At 40.8% G+C, this 14,753-nt stretch overlaps 3 protein-coding genes across 3 annotated transcripts; all 3 read right to left on the bottom strand.

The window, feature by feature from the left end:
* Positions 1 to 3,028: 3,028 nt before the first annotated feature.
* Positions 3,029 to 4,264, bottom strand: LOC118277692 (cyclin-dependent kinase 11B-like). The gene has a single exon (XM_035596598.2). It carries the CDS (start codon positions 4,262 to 4,264, stop codon positions 3,029 to 3,031), a length of 1,236 nt encoding a protein of 411 aa, XP_035452491.2.
* A 2,653-nt stretch (positions 4,265 to 6,917) lies between these two features.
* On the bottom strand, positions 6,918 to 8,084 carry LOC118277697 (serine/threonine-protein kinase PITSLRE-like). The gene has a single exon (XM_035596603.2). It carries the CDS (start codon positions 8,082 to 8,084, stop codon positions 6,918 to 6,920), a length of 1,167 nt encoding a protein of 388 aa, XP_035452496.2.
* A 3,140-nt stretch (positions 8,085 to 11,224) lies between these two features.
* Positions 11,225 to 12,475, bottom strand: LOC126911175 (cyclin-dependent kinase 11B-like). Its single transcript, XM_050696579.1, has one exon. It carries the CDS (start codon positions 12,473 to 12,475, stop codon positions 11,225 to 11,227), a length of 1,251 nt encoding a protein of 416 aa, XP_050552536.1.
* Positions 12,476 to 14,753: the final 2,278 nt, after the last annotated feature.

Raw genomic sequence — 14,753 nt, 5'->3', positions numbered from 1 at the left:
TTTATATTCAAAAATTTTTTTTTACATTTATTTACATTGGCAAATACGATGACGATTAATTCCCAAACTACTTGAGCGCTGTCCGATGCGCTGATGGTGATGTCGCTCTTCGTATTTTGTTTTTGTATATTCTGTGTACACTTCATGAGGCACGTACTCCATTACTAGGAATACGGTATCTGGTGTTTCTGATTGATCTGTTGATTTTATTTGCGATTTGTTGCTGGTATTGTTTTTGTATACATTTATGGCGGTCTGTTTCAGACTACTGGTCCCTTCTGGTGCCCTGCACAATCTCGTGTCCTGTGACAATGTTGATGTGCTCCATCTCCATCAGTAGGTCGAGCTCTCTCTGCGCGGCGATGGAGAATCCTGTCCTCTCATCAAATTTTTAAGGAAGTTTTATTACAACTTTGTCGCCTGTTTGGTTGTCGCTTGCTCTGTACACAACACCGTATGTTTCTTCATCAACTCTATTGATAACTTCAAACTTCCCAATCAACCTACTGTTTTGTAAGTGAAACGGAGTTTTGGCAACCTCAGTATCTGGTGTTTCTGATTGATCTGTTGATTTTATTTGCGATTTTATCAGAATCTCCAAATATACACTTGACACTCCGCATGTGTATAGGAGTGCCGTATGTTTTGCTAAGTAGTAGTAGTAGTAGTTCTGGCGCGCGGTACCGGCGTGTTACCATGTCTGGCGTATCTTGCTGACCAAAATCTGCCTTCAGTATACATCTTCGATAAGTAGAATGTTGGAGGTTTTGAGATCACGGTGAAATACACTGCTGTGGTGCAGATATTAAACGGCGCTCAGTACTTCTTTGTACCATTAGGCACTTTACGTGTTCGGGGCCAAACGTTGCCCTGTTGTTACACATTGAGTGCATTAAACTGTTAATTTCATTAAGCACATATTCCATTACTAGGAATACCTCTGCACTTCTGGAGCCACCGCAATCTCGTGCCTCTAGAAGTTTGTCGCTTGCTCAGTGAACGACTACAAACGTTTTTTCATTAAATCTATCGAGAAATTCTGTCGTTTGCTGCCGCTTTCACTTTTACACTTCTGTCCTTGTGTCTTTACTGCTCGCTCTCTCCCGTGTCAGTGCTGGAGTACTGTTTAACGTACTCTGACTATAGCGATGGCAGGAACATGGCGTTGTGTTGTTACGCATTGTCTGCACTAAGTGCTTAAAAGCTCCATCTCCATCAGTAGGTCGATCTCTCTCTGCGCCGCGATGGACAATCCCGTCAACTCATTATTATTTTAAATTTTTTAGTCCAACTTAGTCGTATCTTTGTTAGTCGTTTTTTCTATAAACCACTGTAAATCTAGATGAAAGGGAGTTTATGTTTTGCGCAACCCGCCCGGAGTAGTTGTTGAACATAATGTTTCTTACCATTGGTAATGCGCTGTGACCCGGTCAAGTTGAGTTTGAAGGTGTCCCCAAATCTATAAATATCTTGGTCATTTGATCCAATTCTGATGCACCGGGAAACAGTGGCGGCAGCGTAATCAATTCAACAAATATACACCTAAAATACTCCACATGTCGACAGGAGAGGAGTATTATTTTATGAGCAGCAGTAATTCCGAGTTGCCAAGGAAGGAATATACATTCTTGGGCCTTCCCAAAATCTGCCATTTTTAGCACTACGTCGCGGTGTATGACGTGATGGTTGTGAAGGTGTTGTACCGCCTTCAACAGCTGCGTCATTCGGCATTTCACATGTTCTACAGAGAACAATTGCTTGTTGCTGTGCATTGTCTGCATTAAGTGCCGTCCGATGCGCTGATGGTGATTTCGCTCTTCGTATTTTGTTTTTGTATATTCTGTGTACACTTCATGAGGCACGTACTCTATTACTAGGAATACGGTATCTGGTGTTTCTGATTGATTTGTTGATTTTATTTGTGATATATTGCCGGTATGATTTTGTACATGTTTATGGCGGTACGTTTCTGCAATCTCGTGTCTTATGACAATATTGGCAAGACCCACTACCATCAGTAGATCGAGCTCTCTCTCTGTGCGGCGATGGAGAATCCTGTCGTCTATGTCGCCTGTTTGCTTGTCGCTTGCTCTGTATACAACATCGTATGTTCATCAACTCTATTGACGACTTCAAACTCCCCAATCAACCAACTGTTTTGTAAAACTAAGTGAAAGAGAGTTCGGGTAACCTCAGTATCTGGTATATCTGATTGATCTGTTGATTTTATTTGCGATTTTATCAGAATCTTCAAATATACACCCGACACTCCGCATGTGTATAGGAGTGCCGTATGTTTTGCTAAGTAGTAGTAGTAGTTCTGGCGCGCGGTACCGGCGTGTAACCATATCTGGCGTATCTTGCTGACCAAAATCTGCCACCTTCAGTATACCATCTTCGGTAAGTAGAATGTTGGATGGTTTGAGATCACGGTGAAATACACTGCTGTGGTGTAGATATCGAAAGCTCAGCAGTTCTTTGTACTATTAGGCACTTTACGTGTTCGGGGCCAAACGCTACCCTGCTGTTACGCATTGTGTGCATTAAACAGTTCATTTCATTAGGCAAATATTCCATAACTAGGAATACCTCGTCACTTCTGGAGCCCACCGCGATCTCATGCCCTGTGACAATATTGATGTGCTCCATTTCCATCAGTAGACCGAGCCTTCTCTGCGCGGCGATGGACATTCCAGTCATCCCATTGTTTGTTTTTAAAATGCTTTAGTGCTAAGTCGTCTGTTTGCTTGTCGTTTTCACTGTCACTACAGCTGGCATATATTGCCGAGGAGGGAAAACATACTCTTGGGCCTTCCCAAAATCTGTACACCTTTGTTGGATAGCAAGATAGTGCTTGTTTTGAGGTCACGATGCATCACGCGATGGTTATGAAGGTATTGTACCGCCTTCAACAGTTGCTCCATTTTGCATTTTGCGTGTTCTGCAGATAACAATTTTTTTCTCTCCGTATTTTGGTTTTCTATAATTATTCTATCCTTTGCTGCCTTTTTTAAACTTAGTTTTATCCTTACTGCGTGTCCTCTCCCGTGTCAGAGTTGGAGTTCTGCTCGACGTACTCTGCCCACAGCGATGGCAGGAACATGGCCGGCTCCATCGCCACCGGCTCTTCTTCGAAATATGCATGATTCAAAGCGGCGTCTGCTGTCACTCTTGCCGCTTGATCATACAGCAAAAAGTCTTGCAGTAAGGATAGCCCATCGTCTGAAAGTCGATTATTCATTGTTTCTCGCAGTCGACTGGTTGGATTGTTTTTAAAAGTAATTTTACCTACAGGTAATTCACTGTAGCCGGGCCAAGTCGTGTCTGTAGGTGTTCCCAAACCCTCGAATATTCTGAATAGTTGATCACACTCAGAACTTCCAGGAAACAGAGGTTGCAATGTAATCAACTCCGCAAATATGCATCCGATACTCCACATGTCGATATGCGTAGAATATTCATTTGCAGACAGCAGCAGTTCAGGCGCCCGGTACCATAAGGTAACCATACCCGGCGTGTATTGCCGGGGAGGCAATTCATATTTTCGCGCTAACCCAAAATCTGCCACTTTGAGTACACCTTCATACGACAGTAATATGTTACTGGGTTTGAGATCACGGTGGAGTATCCAATTCTTGTGAAGATGCTGAACAGCACTTAGGAGTTGGACCATTAGGCACTTCACGTGGCCCGGTGAAAATAATTGTCTGTTTTTGGTCATGGAATCTATATAATTTCTCAAATCACGAGGTACATAGTCCATGACTACAAACACTTCCTCCTTATTGGCGCCTAGTACTAGTTCTCGCCCGGCGATAATGTTTGGATGCCGAATTTTGAGTAAAGTTTTTAACTCTCTCTTAGCAGCTTTGAACAATCCTTCATACTTGTTGTCAGTAGTAATTCGTTTGAGAGCAACTATTTCTTTTGTCGTCTCATCCTCAGCTATGAACACAGCTCCATAGGTGCCTTCTGCAATCTTGTTTAACAATTCAAACTCCTCAAGAGATCGTCTGCTCTGATACACATGGCGTAAGGGAGGTACAGGTGTTGTAGCTACAGCTACGTGTTTTGCTTGACGCGTGCTGCAGTTCTTGTCCCGATGACTTCTTTTCGTTTTCTTTCTTAAAATGTTTTTATATTTAAGCTTAGCAGCCTCTTTTAGGTCACTTTTCTCTCGACGCGTAGTCCGAAGTACATCTTGTGCCGACTCGTGACGGCTGAGCTCTTGAATTCCATTAGAGGTGTTGTTCACAGAATTCATGATTAGAAAAATATTCAACAATCACTTCACTTCACAATATGTAGTCACTGTCTGCAGTCGAAACTGTAAGTGTGCACGTTCTTGAAAAATCCTCCCTTATATAGGCCCTAAAATTACCACGCATCCTGAGAGATAAGAAAGCAGCGAATGGGTGTATTCATAGAAACACAATAGGGTAGTTCTTAATTAGTTTTTGATACTTTTTTGCAACAGTAGAAAACAAATGAACAAAATATATTTCTTGGAATTATAACGAGTCCTTATCCTTATCTTAACGCTGGCTTATCGATGCACCCGAAACCTATTGTATTGTTTGCAGCTACAAGTTACAAATTCATGTGAATTTTATTGTAACTACCGATTATTATTATTATTCCTCAAAGTAATATTTTCATTGTTTTAAAAGATATTTAATAATACCTGGTGTCCCGTATCGTGTGAAATAACCATGTAGCTATCTGTAGAAAGTTAAATTAGAGTATTTTTGTAATGAATTAGAATCAAGCATCACGCAAGTAAAAGCTGTACTAAGCTGGCATGGAGTTGAATGAAATACTCAAATACAGGTTCTAGTCTACTATTACTAACTTTGGACACATTTTTAGCATATGCCAGAATTTTGTGCCAGCTTCCGTCTTTCAAGCAAACCTTTCCCCTACCAAAGTTCATGATCCGATTCAGTAGTTTTACTAGAAATCCTTTTTTTTTGACACATTGTACGCCCTGGTGGTTACCAGTGGCCAACGTTAGCGGAGGATTTGCCTTCAACAGTTTTCTATTGGCAGTCAAAGACATAATGGGGCAAGTCCGCCACATCCTCCCAAAACTGCTGCAACTCTTGTAAACCAGGATCTACAGTAGATACAACTATGAAAACACCGGAACACTAATGTCTGGCGCGTCCTAGGGGCTTGAATGAATGTATTGAATCCCTACAAGAAGCGAATTTAATGCAAGAGACTTAATGAATAAAGCCTAAAGTTACAAAAGACACTGTACAACTGGGAGAAGCCCAGCCGCCAAGTATTGCGGAATTTTTCCTTAAAACTAAGTGTGTCCTATGTGTGCGCTGTTATATTTGGTTCTCATAATAGGTTTGGCCAAAAAAGCACAAACGTACAGAATATAGGTTCCTTAAGGACTGTATAATAAACTATGTACGAAAAAGGTGGTCAAAGGAGTAAGGGAAAGAATTCGAAGAAATCCTGTCCGAAAGCAAAAGATTTTATCTCGGAAAATGAAGATAGCACCTAGAACCATGTCGCGTATTTTATAAGTTGACTTGTAGCCTATAAGAGACGCACTGCTCATTTCATAACTGATAATTTAAAGAAGAATAGGGTGATAAAATTTAAACAACTAATGAAGCGGTACGCAAAGGGAGATTACAGAAATATTTTGTTTACGGATGAGAATTTTTACAATTGAGCAACATTTTAACAAGTAAAATGACCGTATTTATGCTCAAAGCTCTAAGGAAGCTTCCCAATTAATCGACAGAGTGCAACGTGGACATTATCCGACTTCAGTGATGGTTTGGTGGGGTGTTAGCTATGAAGGAGTGACTGAGCCTTATTTTTGTGAAAAAGGTATCAAAACATCGGCACAAGTGTTCCAAGATACCTTTTTGAGAAGGTAGTTAAGCCTCTTAACATCACCATGTTCAATAACCAAGTATGGTCCTTCCAGCAAGACTCGGCGCCGGGTCATAAAGCTCGGTCCACGCAGTCTTGATTGGAAGGGAACATTTCGGACTTCATCAGAGCTGAAGACTGGCCATCGTCTAGTCCCGATCTTAATCCACTGGATTATTATTTATGGTCAGTTTTAGAAAATAAAGGTTGTTCTAAACGCCATGATCATTTGGAGTCCCTAAAACAATCTATACGATTGGCAGTGAAGAACTTTCCCATGGAAAGAGTGCATGCTTCTAGTGATAATTGGCCTCAACGTTTACAGGACTGTATTGCAGCTAATGGATACCACTTCAAATAAGCTTTTTATATATTTAATTTATGTATTAAACTAACACACTGTCAAAGTAATAAATGTTATTTGCAGTTAAAACATTTTTCTTTATTACAATATTTATGGCAAGACTAGGTATATTGTATAAATTCATGTAAGTAAGTATGTTGTATTCTGATTGCTTCTGTTACTACTGGATTTTCGTGCTTAGTGCACCTACCACTGGTTTGTTTCTGCATCACCGAAAGGTTTGGCTGGTATAAAATGCCTACGGCATTAAGCCCACCTTGTACACATTTATGTGCATAAAGAACTAAATAAATAAATAAATAATATTAACCTTGTTTTAATATGTAGAAAAACAACATAATTCAAATTATTGTAGTAAATTTTTATTTCATACTAATCTTATATTTCTATATTTTTTACATCTTTTTTATACATTTTATACATCTCACAATACACTACAAGCATATACATATTATATACACATATATTACATAAATTGTATTATTATTTACAAACTTAACTACTCAGTACATTTTTTATTCATTAACTATTATTTACATTTGACTACATTGGCTAATTTACACTATTTCTCACAAAGCATACAGATACGAGTTATTCCTTAACTAGTTGAGTACAACTGGAGCCGGAGCCAAGAACCGCAGCCGTGCGTGAGAGCTCAGCGAGCGGACGACGTCATGAACATGGCCGGCTCCATCGCCACCGGCTGCTCGTTGAAGTATGTGTGCTCTAACGCAGCGGCTGCTGTGATTCTCCTTGAAGGATCGTACGTCAAAAAGCCTTGCAGTAAAGATAGCCCTTCTTTGGATAACAGTTCACGACTTATCATTTTGCGCAACTCGCCCGGAGGATAGTCGTCGAACGTAATCATTTGTACCATTGGAGATTCGCTGTAACCCGGCCAAATGGAGTCTGAAGGCGTCCCCAAAGCCATAAATATCTTGTCGATCTGGTCCAACTCAGATGTGCCGGGAAACAGGGGCAGCAAGGTTATTAATTCCGCGAATAAGCACCCAACACTCCACATGTCGACAGGCGAGGAGTATTCGTTGAACAGCAGCAAAAGTTCAGGTGCCCGATACCAGCGCGTAACTGCGGCTGGCGTATACTGCCCAGGAGGGAATTCATAGTTTCGGGCCTTGCCAAAATCTGCCACTTTCAGCACACCTTCGTTCGACAACAAGATATTGCTTGTTTGTAGATCGCAGTGTATGACGTGATGGTCGTGAAGGTGTTGTACCGCCTTCAACAACTGCTTCATCAGGCATTTCACCTGTTCTACTGAAAACAGTTGCTGGTTAGTTTGCATTGTCTCCATGAAAGATTTCAAGTCGTAGTCGATGAGCTCCATGACTATGAATACTTGGTCACATCTGGAACTCGACGCTAGTCCGTGGCCTGCGACAATATTGGGATGCTTCATCCTCAGCAACATACCGAGCTCTCTCCGAGCGGCGACGGAGTATCCTTCCCTTTCATTAATTTTCTTAAGTTGTTTGAGGGCAACAATTTCACCCGTCCGTTTGTCTTTGGCTGCATGGATAACTCCGAATACTCCTTCATCAACTCTGTTGAGATATGTGAACTCGTCCACAGATCGAACAGATCGCCAACGCTGGTACGACGGACGGAAAGGAGATTTAGCACGAGTGGTTCGTTGTTCTTCTTGTGTCTCTCTCTTGGACGTCTTGTGCTTGTGATTTTGTCTTTCCGTCGGTCTTTTGTTCTTGTAGACTCTGCCCTTTGCAGTCTTCTTCAAACCGCTTTTGCGAGACGAAGAATCATCTCGAACTCCAACTGACGTTTGATTGTTTACAGAAACCATGATTTAAAGATATTTTAAACCAACAATCACTTCACTTCACAATGTGTAGATAGTCACTGTCTGCAGTCGAAACTGTAAGTGTGCCCGTTTTTGAAAAATCCTCCCTTATATAGGCCCTAAAATTACCACGCATCCTGAGAGATAAGAAAGCAGCGAATGGGTGCATTCATAGAAACACAATAGAGTAGTTTACAAATAGGTCTCAATTGAAAATGAATAATTAATTTTTTTAGAATTTTTGACGACCCCTTATCTTAATGCTGGCTTATCGATGCACCCGAAACCTATTGTATTGTTTGCAGCTACAAGTTACAAATTCATGTGAATTTTATTGTAACTACCGATTATTATTGTTATTCCACAAAGTGATATTTCTATTGTTTTAAAACATATTTAATAATACCAGGTGTCACGTATCGTGTGAAAAAACCATATAGCAATCAAGCATCACGCAAAAGCTGCTAGTACGGAGTTGAATGAAATTCCCAAATATAGGTTCTGGTCTACTCTCTTTGAACACATATTTTAAGCATATTTATATGCTTTAGCAGCCAGCATCTTGTGCCAGCTTTTCTTCTTTCAAGCAACTCTTTTTCCTACCAAAGTCTATGAATCGATTCGGTAGGCTTACTAAAAATCTTGACCTCGTGTTAAACTCCTTCTGTAGAGACCAGAACTTAAAGTCTATTTTACCGGACTACTATGTGTAGTACTATATAATGTACTGACTAGTATACTATGTATAGTTGTCTGTAGAAAACAGGAAAAATGTAATTGGATTTTATAGCTCCCATACATGTAGTTTCTGTTTGTACCTGCTTTGAAAAATTCTTTATCGAAAATGCTAAACTTTCTTTAGTTTACTACAAGTGGACACCCAGTAGTCAAAATGTTCAACTCATTCTGCACAATCTTTTAACTAGATGTTATTTTGTCTTTAGTACTTAAATCATTTATATAAAGGCCCATTTACTAATATCGGAAATATTTGATTAGGAAATTAACTACCTGTACGTAATTAACCAATATAATGAAATACAGACGTCTATTTACAGATATGGGATTATGATCGGTTGTTATATTATGTCGGTCGTTAGATAATGAGTTTAAATGAGTTTCATTTAAACTTTTGACAATTCGTTGTGTTGGTTGTTATTAAAGATTTTTTCATATTAGAAGAGATGCTGGTTGCTTCTTTTATTTCTTATTTGATAGATGCGTACGTCAAAGTAGAAGTAGTTGACTACATAGAAGTTCGTTAAAAACTAACTTTAATTAAAACAGATACTGTTTTGTCAAGCTAAAACAATTAATTTTCTCAGAATTTTTCACGACTCCTTATCTGGACCGCTGGCTTATCGCTGCACCCGAAACCTATTGTATTGTGCGCAGCAATAAGTAAGAAATTCGTGTGACCTTCATTGTATATTGTCACTCAAAGTAATATTTTTACTGTTTTAAAACATAATTAAAAATACCAGGTAGTAGCTGATGTAGGTATCTAAAGAAAGTTAAATGTAAGCTTCGTGTGTTTTAAATTTGAATCAAGCATCTCGCAAAACTATTCTTAGCTAGCGAGTTGAATGAAATGCTCAAATATAGGTTCTAGCCTACTAACATACTATTACTAACTTTGGACACATTATTTCAGTACATGTCTTGTGCCAGCTTTTCTTCTTTCAAACTTTTCCCTAACAAAATTCCCTTACATGTGATTTGTTTATACCAAGGTTTTGTCTGGATTTGATTAGTGATCAGTTAAAGCAGATGAATGGGTAACTCAAACAGTTTTAAGTAGTACCTTTTTTCCGTATTTAGATTAGCTTATACTATTACCGAGTACTGATCACTGTCCACCGACTGTATCGATATCGGAACGTGGCCGGCTCGATGGCCACCGGCTGCTCTGTGCAGTATGCTCTAATGCAACGGCTGTTGTTATGCTTCTTGTGAGATTATAAGTTAATAATCTATATCTTTAGAGTTTTAGAATTAAGATCGGTTAATAATTTTAGCTGCTAGACTCAGTTTATACAAGATCTGAGTCAAAGAGCATCAAAGCGTTATACCTGATTATTTACACAAAATTGCCACTTCTTAAAATTCGTAATATTTGTGATTAGGACATTAACTATCTGTGCGTAATTAACAAATAAAATGAAATAAAGACGTCATGTCACAGATATTGGATTATGATCGGTTGTTATATAATGTCGGTCGTTAGATAATGAGTTTAAATGAGTTTCATTTAAACTTTTGACTATTCGTTGTTTTGTTTGGTAACAAAGAATTGTTTGTTTGCCAAAAGAATTTTGTTTCATATTAGAAGAGAAGGTTATTACCTAGTTATAGTTATGTACGTCAAAGTAGATAGTAAACTACATAGAAGTTAATTTAAAAAAGTAACTTCTGCCGCCAACTTTGATGACGATGATTGATGACTTTAGGCAGATTGTTTTGTTTCAGTTTCCAAAACAAATTATGTCCTTTGGTGTATATTAAACTTTTTGAACGTTTATTGATTTTTTTTATAACGTTGCCCCACATTAGGATTTTCTCCTGTGTCGTGGGTGCGTTTACAAATATACAAGTTCACATGCACATGACACCCAGACCCTAAACAACAATTTGCGGATCACACAAAGAGTTGCTCCGTGCGGGAATCGAACTTGCTGCACGTTTTACGGCAGCCAGTTGCCAGCCACCGTGCCAACCGTACAGTCAAATGTTTATAATATTTAGTGTTTTGTTTCTAATACGTAATCATAGTAACAAGTTAAAGTCAGGAACAATTAAAAAAAGGGGGTACTGTAAGAAATTATTTTATTTTTTGGTTAAATGTGTATAAATAACGCGTACATAACAATTGAATAAAACAAACATAATTATATTAATTTAACATTCACAAATATATTTACATACGTATACTTAAATAAAAAGGTACATTATACATTTAAAACTACAACTTAAAAATGAAATTATTAATTGACATATTCATAAATCGACTTACATCTAGTGATATTATAATTTTAACTAATAAATAATAATAAATGAAGGCAACTTAAAATTAAACTATTACTAAAATTAAACTAAAAACTATTTACAATTCTATCTAATGCGTCTAGCGAGAGCCGCAACCGCTAAGGGTGAGAGCCGCAATCCTCTTCCGGTTCAGTGGCGGAGTACTGGTCACTGTCCTCCGACTGCATCGCCATCGGGAACATGGCCGGCTCGATGGCCACCGGCTGCTCCTTGAAGAATGCGTGCTCTAAAGCAGTGGCCGCTGTCACTCTTCTAGCCGGATTATAAGTTAATAATCCTTCCAATAAAGAGAAACCGCTTTCGGAAAGATCTTTGCAGCTTATCTTTTTGCGCAACCCGCCCGGTGGATACTCGTTCAGAATGATGTTTTGTACCGATGGTAATGAGCTGAAGCCGGGCCAAGTTGCGTCTGAAGGTGTTCCTAAATCCACAAATATCCGGTTCAGTTGATCCAAGTCAGACGTGCCAGGAAACAGTGGCCACAAGTAAACCAATTCATAAAATATACACCCGATACTCCACATGTCAATGGGAGTGGAGTATTGTGGGCTGAGCAACAGCAGTTCAGGCGCACGGTACCAGCGCGTGCACACGCCGGGTGTATATTGTTGAAGAGGGAATCCATACTCTCGGGTCATACCAAAGTCGGCTAGTTTTAAAACACCGCCTTGGGTCAGTAGGATGTTGTGAGTCTTGAGATCTCTGTGTATGATGTGATTGGTATGAAGATACTGTACCGCCCTCAGCAGTTGCGACATCAGGCATTTTATGTGTTCTGGGCCGAATAGCAAATGATTTTGCCGCATCGTCTCCAAAAAACTTCTCAACTGGTGCGGTACGTACTCCATTACCACATACACATGATTTCTTTTAGAGCTCACTGCTATATCCCATCCTGCGACAATGTTGGGGTGTTTTAGTTTAAGCAGAGTGTTTAATTCCCTCTCAGCAGCAATGGACAATCCTTCTGTTTCGTTAAGCGCTTTAAGTCGTTTCAGAGCCACTATATCATCTGTTGACTTGTCGCGAGCTCTAAACACAACGCCGTATGCTCCTTCGTCAATTTTATTTAAACACTCAAACTCTCTAATGGACCGACTCTCCTTTAATGCAGTACGGAAGCAAGGTTCAGCATCAGTTGGTTGTTTTCGTTCTTCTTTAACCTTTTTCCACTTCTTGTCGTTGTAGCTCTTCTTCTCTCTCCGTATAAAATCTCTGTATTTATCGATTGCTGCTTGTTTCAGACCACTTGTTTCTTTAGTTTTCTGAAGTGCAGCTTTAAGTGGCGAGCGTGATGCAGCACCAGCACTGTCTTGATTTGAAATTTCAATCTCGTTCACAGAATACATTATTAGTTTGAAACTATTACGATCACTTTACTTCACAATGTGTAGATAGTCAATGGCGTCAGTCTAAACTGTAAGTGAACGCGTTCTTGAAGATCCTTCCTTATATAGGCCCTAAAAATTACCACGCATCCTGAGAGATAAGAAAACACTGAATGAGTGTATTCACAGTAACACAATAGGGTAGTTTACAAATATTTAAAATATACACTTTTTGACAATGCTAAAATTAATTTTCGATAACAAACTTTTGTCAATTTAAAATTCTTTGTTAAAAGTAATGGTTTTTTTACTGCGAGTGGACACCCAGTAATAAAAATCTTCAACCCATTCTACGTGATATTTTTACTAGATGTGATTAGTCATCATCATCATCATCAGCCGAGAGACGTCCACTGCTGAACAAAGGCCTCCCCCTTGGTCCTCCACGTAGAACGACAAGCCGCCACCTGCATCCACTGGCTCCCCGCCACTCTGACGATGTCGTCGGTCCACCTAGTGGGAGGTCTGCCCACGCTGCGTCTTCCGGTCCGCGGTCGCCACTCAGTCACCTTCCTGGCCCAGCGGCCATCAGTCCTCCGAGCGACGTGGCCTGCCCATTGCCACTTCAGCCTGCATATTTTGAGAGCTATGTCTGTAACTCTTGTTCTTTGGCGAATTTCCATATTTCGGATTTTGTCGCGCAAAGATACTCCGAGCATAGCTCTCTCCATCGCGCGCTGGGCGACTCTGAGCCTTTCTAAAAGGCCAGCAGTTAGGGACCATGTCTCGGTACCGTACGTCATCACTGGCAACACACACTGGTTGTACATCCTGGTCTTCAGACACTGCGGGATTTTTGACGAGAAGACTTCATGCAACTTCCCAAATGCTGCCCATCCGAGTTGGATTCTTCGGGCGACCTCTTTCTCGAAGTTGGACCTACCTAGCTGGATGATCTGACCCAGGTATGTGTAGTGGTCTACAACTTCGAGTATATCGTTCCCAACGACAACCGGTATAGGTGCAACATGGACATTTGACATGATTTTCGTCTTGTCCATGTTCATTTTAAGGCCCACCTGTTGGGAAACGGTATTGAGGTCGCTGAGCATGGTGTTCAGCTCTTCCAGCGACTCTGCCATTACGACTATGTCATCGGCGAAACGGAGATGAGTGATGTATTCGCCATTAATGTTGATGCCGCGTCCGCTCCAGTCCAAGAGCTTAAAAACGTCCTCCAGTGCGTTCGTGAACAGTTTCGGAGATATAACGTCTCCCTGTCTCACGCCCTTCCGCAACTGGATTGGCCTCGTAGTCTCTTCCTGGAGTCGGATGCGCATGGTGGCGTTGTTATACAAACACTTCAAAACCTCGATGTATCTATAGTCGATGTGGCACCGCTGGAGAGACTGCAGCACCGCCCAGGTTTCGATTGAATCGAAGGCTTTCTCATAGTCCACAAACGCCAAGCATAGTGGCAAGTTATACTCCTCGGTCTTCTGTATAATCTGCCGCAGCGTATGAATGTGGTCTATGGTACTGAAACCTTTTCGGAATCCGGCTTGTTCGGGAGGCTGGAAGTCATCAAGCCTGCGTTCGAGACGGTTCGTGATGACCCTCGAAAACAGCTTATACACATGGCTCAGAAGTGAGATAGGTCTGTAGTTCTTTAGCAGACAGTTGTCGCCTTTTTTAAAGAACAGAACCACCACACTCCGTTGCCATGCTACCGGCGTGGTTCCCTCGAGTATGACGGAATTGAATAGCTTCTGGAGGACTAAAAGTATCGGTTTTCCACCCGCTCGCAGAAGTTCCGACGTGATTCCGTCATCGCCCGGCGCCTTGTTGTTTTTAAGCTGTTTGAGAGCCATCCTAATCTCGTACAGGCTGATGTCTGGGATATCCTCAGTGTAGTGCCGCGTCAGTTTAGCTCTTGGGTCCCGAGCTGTACCGACGATGGGTTGCCGTGTTGAGGTGTATAACTGTCCGTAAAACCTCTCGAGCTCTCCGAGGATCTCGGACTTCGACGAGATGACGCTGCCATCCTCGGTCTTCAGCCTCGTCATTTGGCTTTGCCCAACAGACGAATTCTTTGCGAAGACTTTTGAGCCCTTGTTTCGCTCAATTAAGTCTCTGACTCTTGCGGCGTTATAGGCCCGCAGGTTACGTCGCATGTATTTCGAGATTCGTCTATTGAGCTTGCCGTATTCAGACATATCGTCTGAAGACTGCAGCCTCATCTCGCTACGATCCTTAAGAAGTTTTAAGGTTCCGTCGGAGAGCTTTTGGGGCCTGTTTC

Source organism: Spodoptera frugiperda, chromosome 10 (assembly GCF_023101765.2).
Source record: "Spodoptera frugiperda isolate SF20-4 chromosome 10, AGI-APGP_CSIRO_Sfru_2.0, whole genome shotgun sequence".
Classification (NCBI taxonomy): Eukaryota; Metazoa; Arthropoda; class Insecta; order Lepidoptera; family Noctuidae; genus Spodoptera; species Spodoptera frugiperda.
This window is presented reverse-complemented; position numbering and strand designations above follow the sequence as displayed.

Coding starts and splice junctions, on each gene's coding strand:
- LOC118277692 (XM_035596598.2), bottom strand. CDS start 4,264: ATGAATTCTGTGAACAACACCTCTAATGGAATTCAAGAGCTCAGCCGT.
- LOC118277697 (XM_035596603.2), bottom strand. CDS start 8,084: ATGGTTTCTGTAAACAATCAAACGTCAGTTGGAGTTCGAGATGATTCT.
- LOC126911175 (XM_050696579.1), bottom strand. CDS start 12,475: ATGTATTCTGTGAACGAGATTGAAATTTCAAATCAAGACAGTGCTGGT.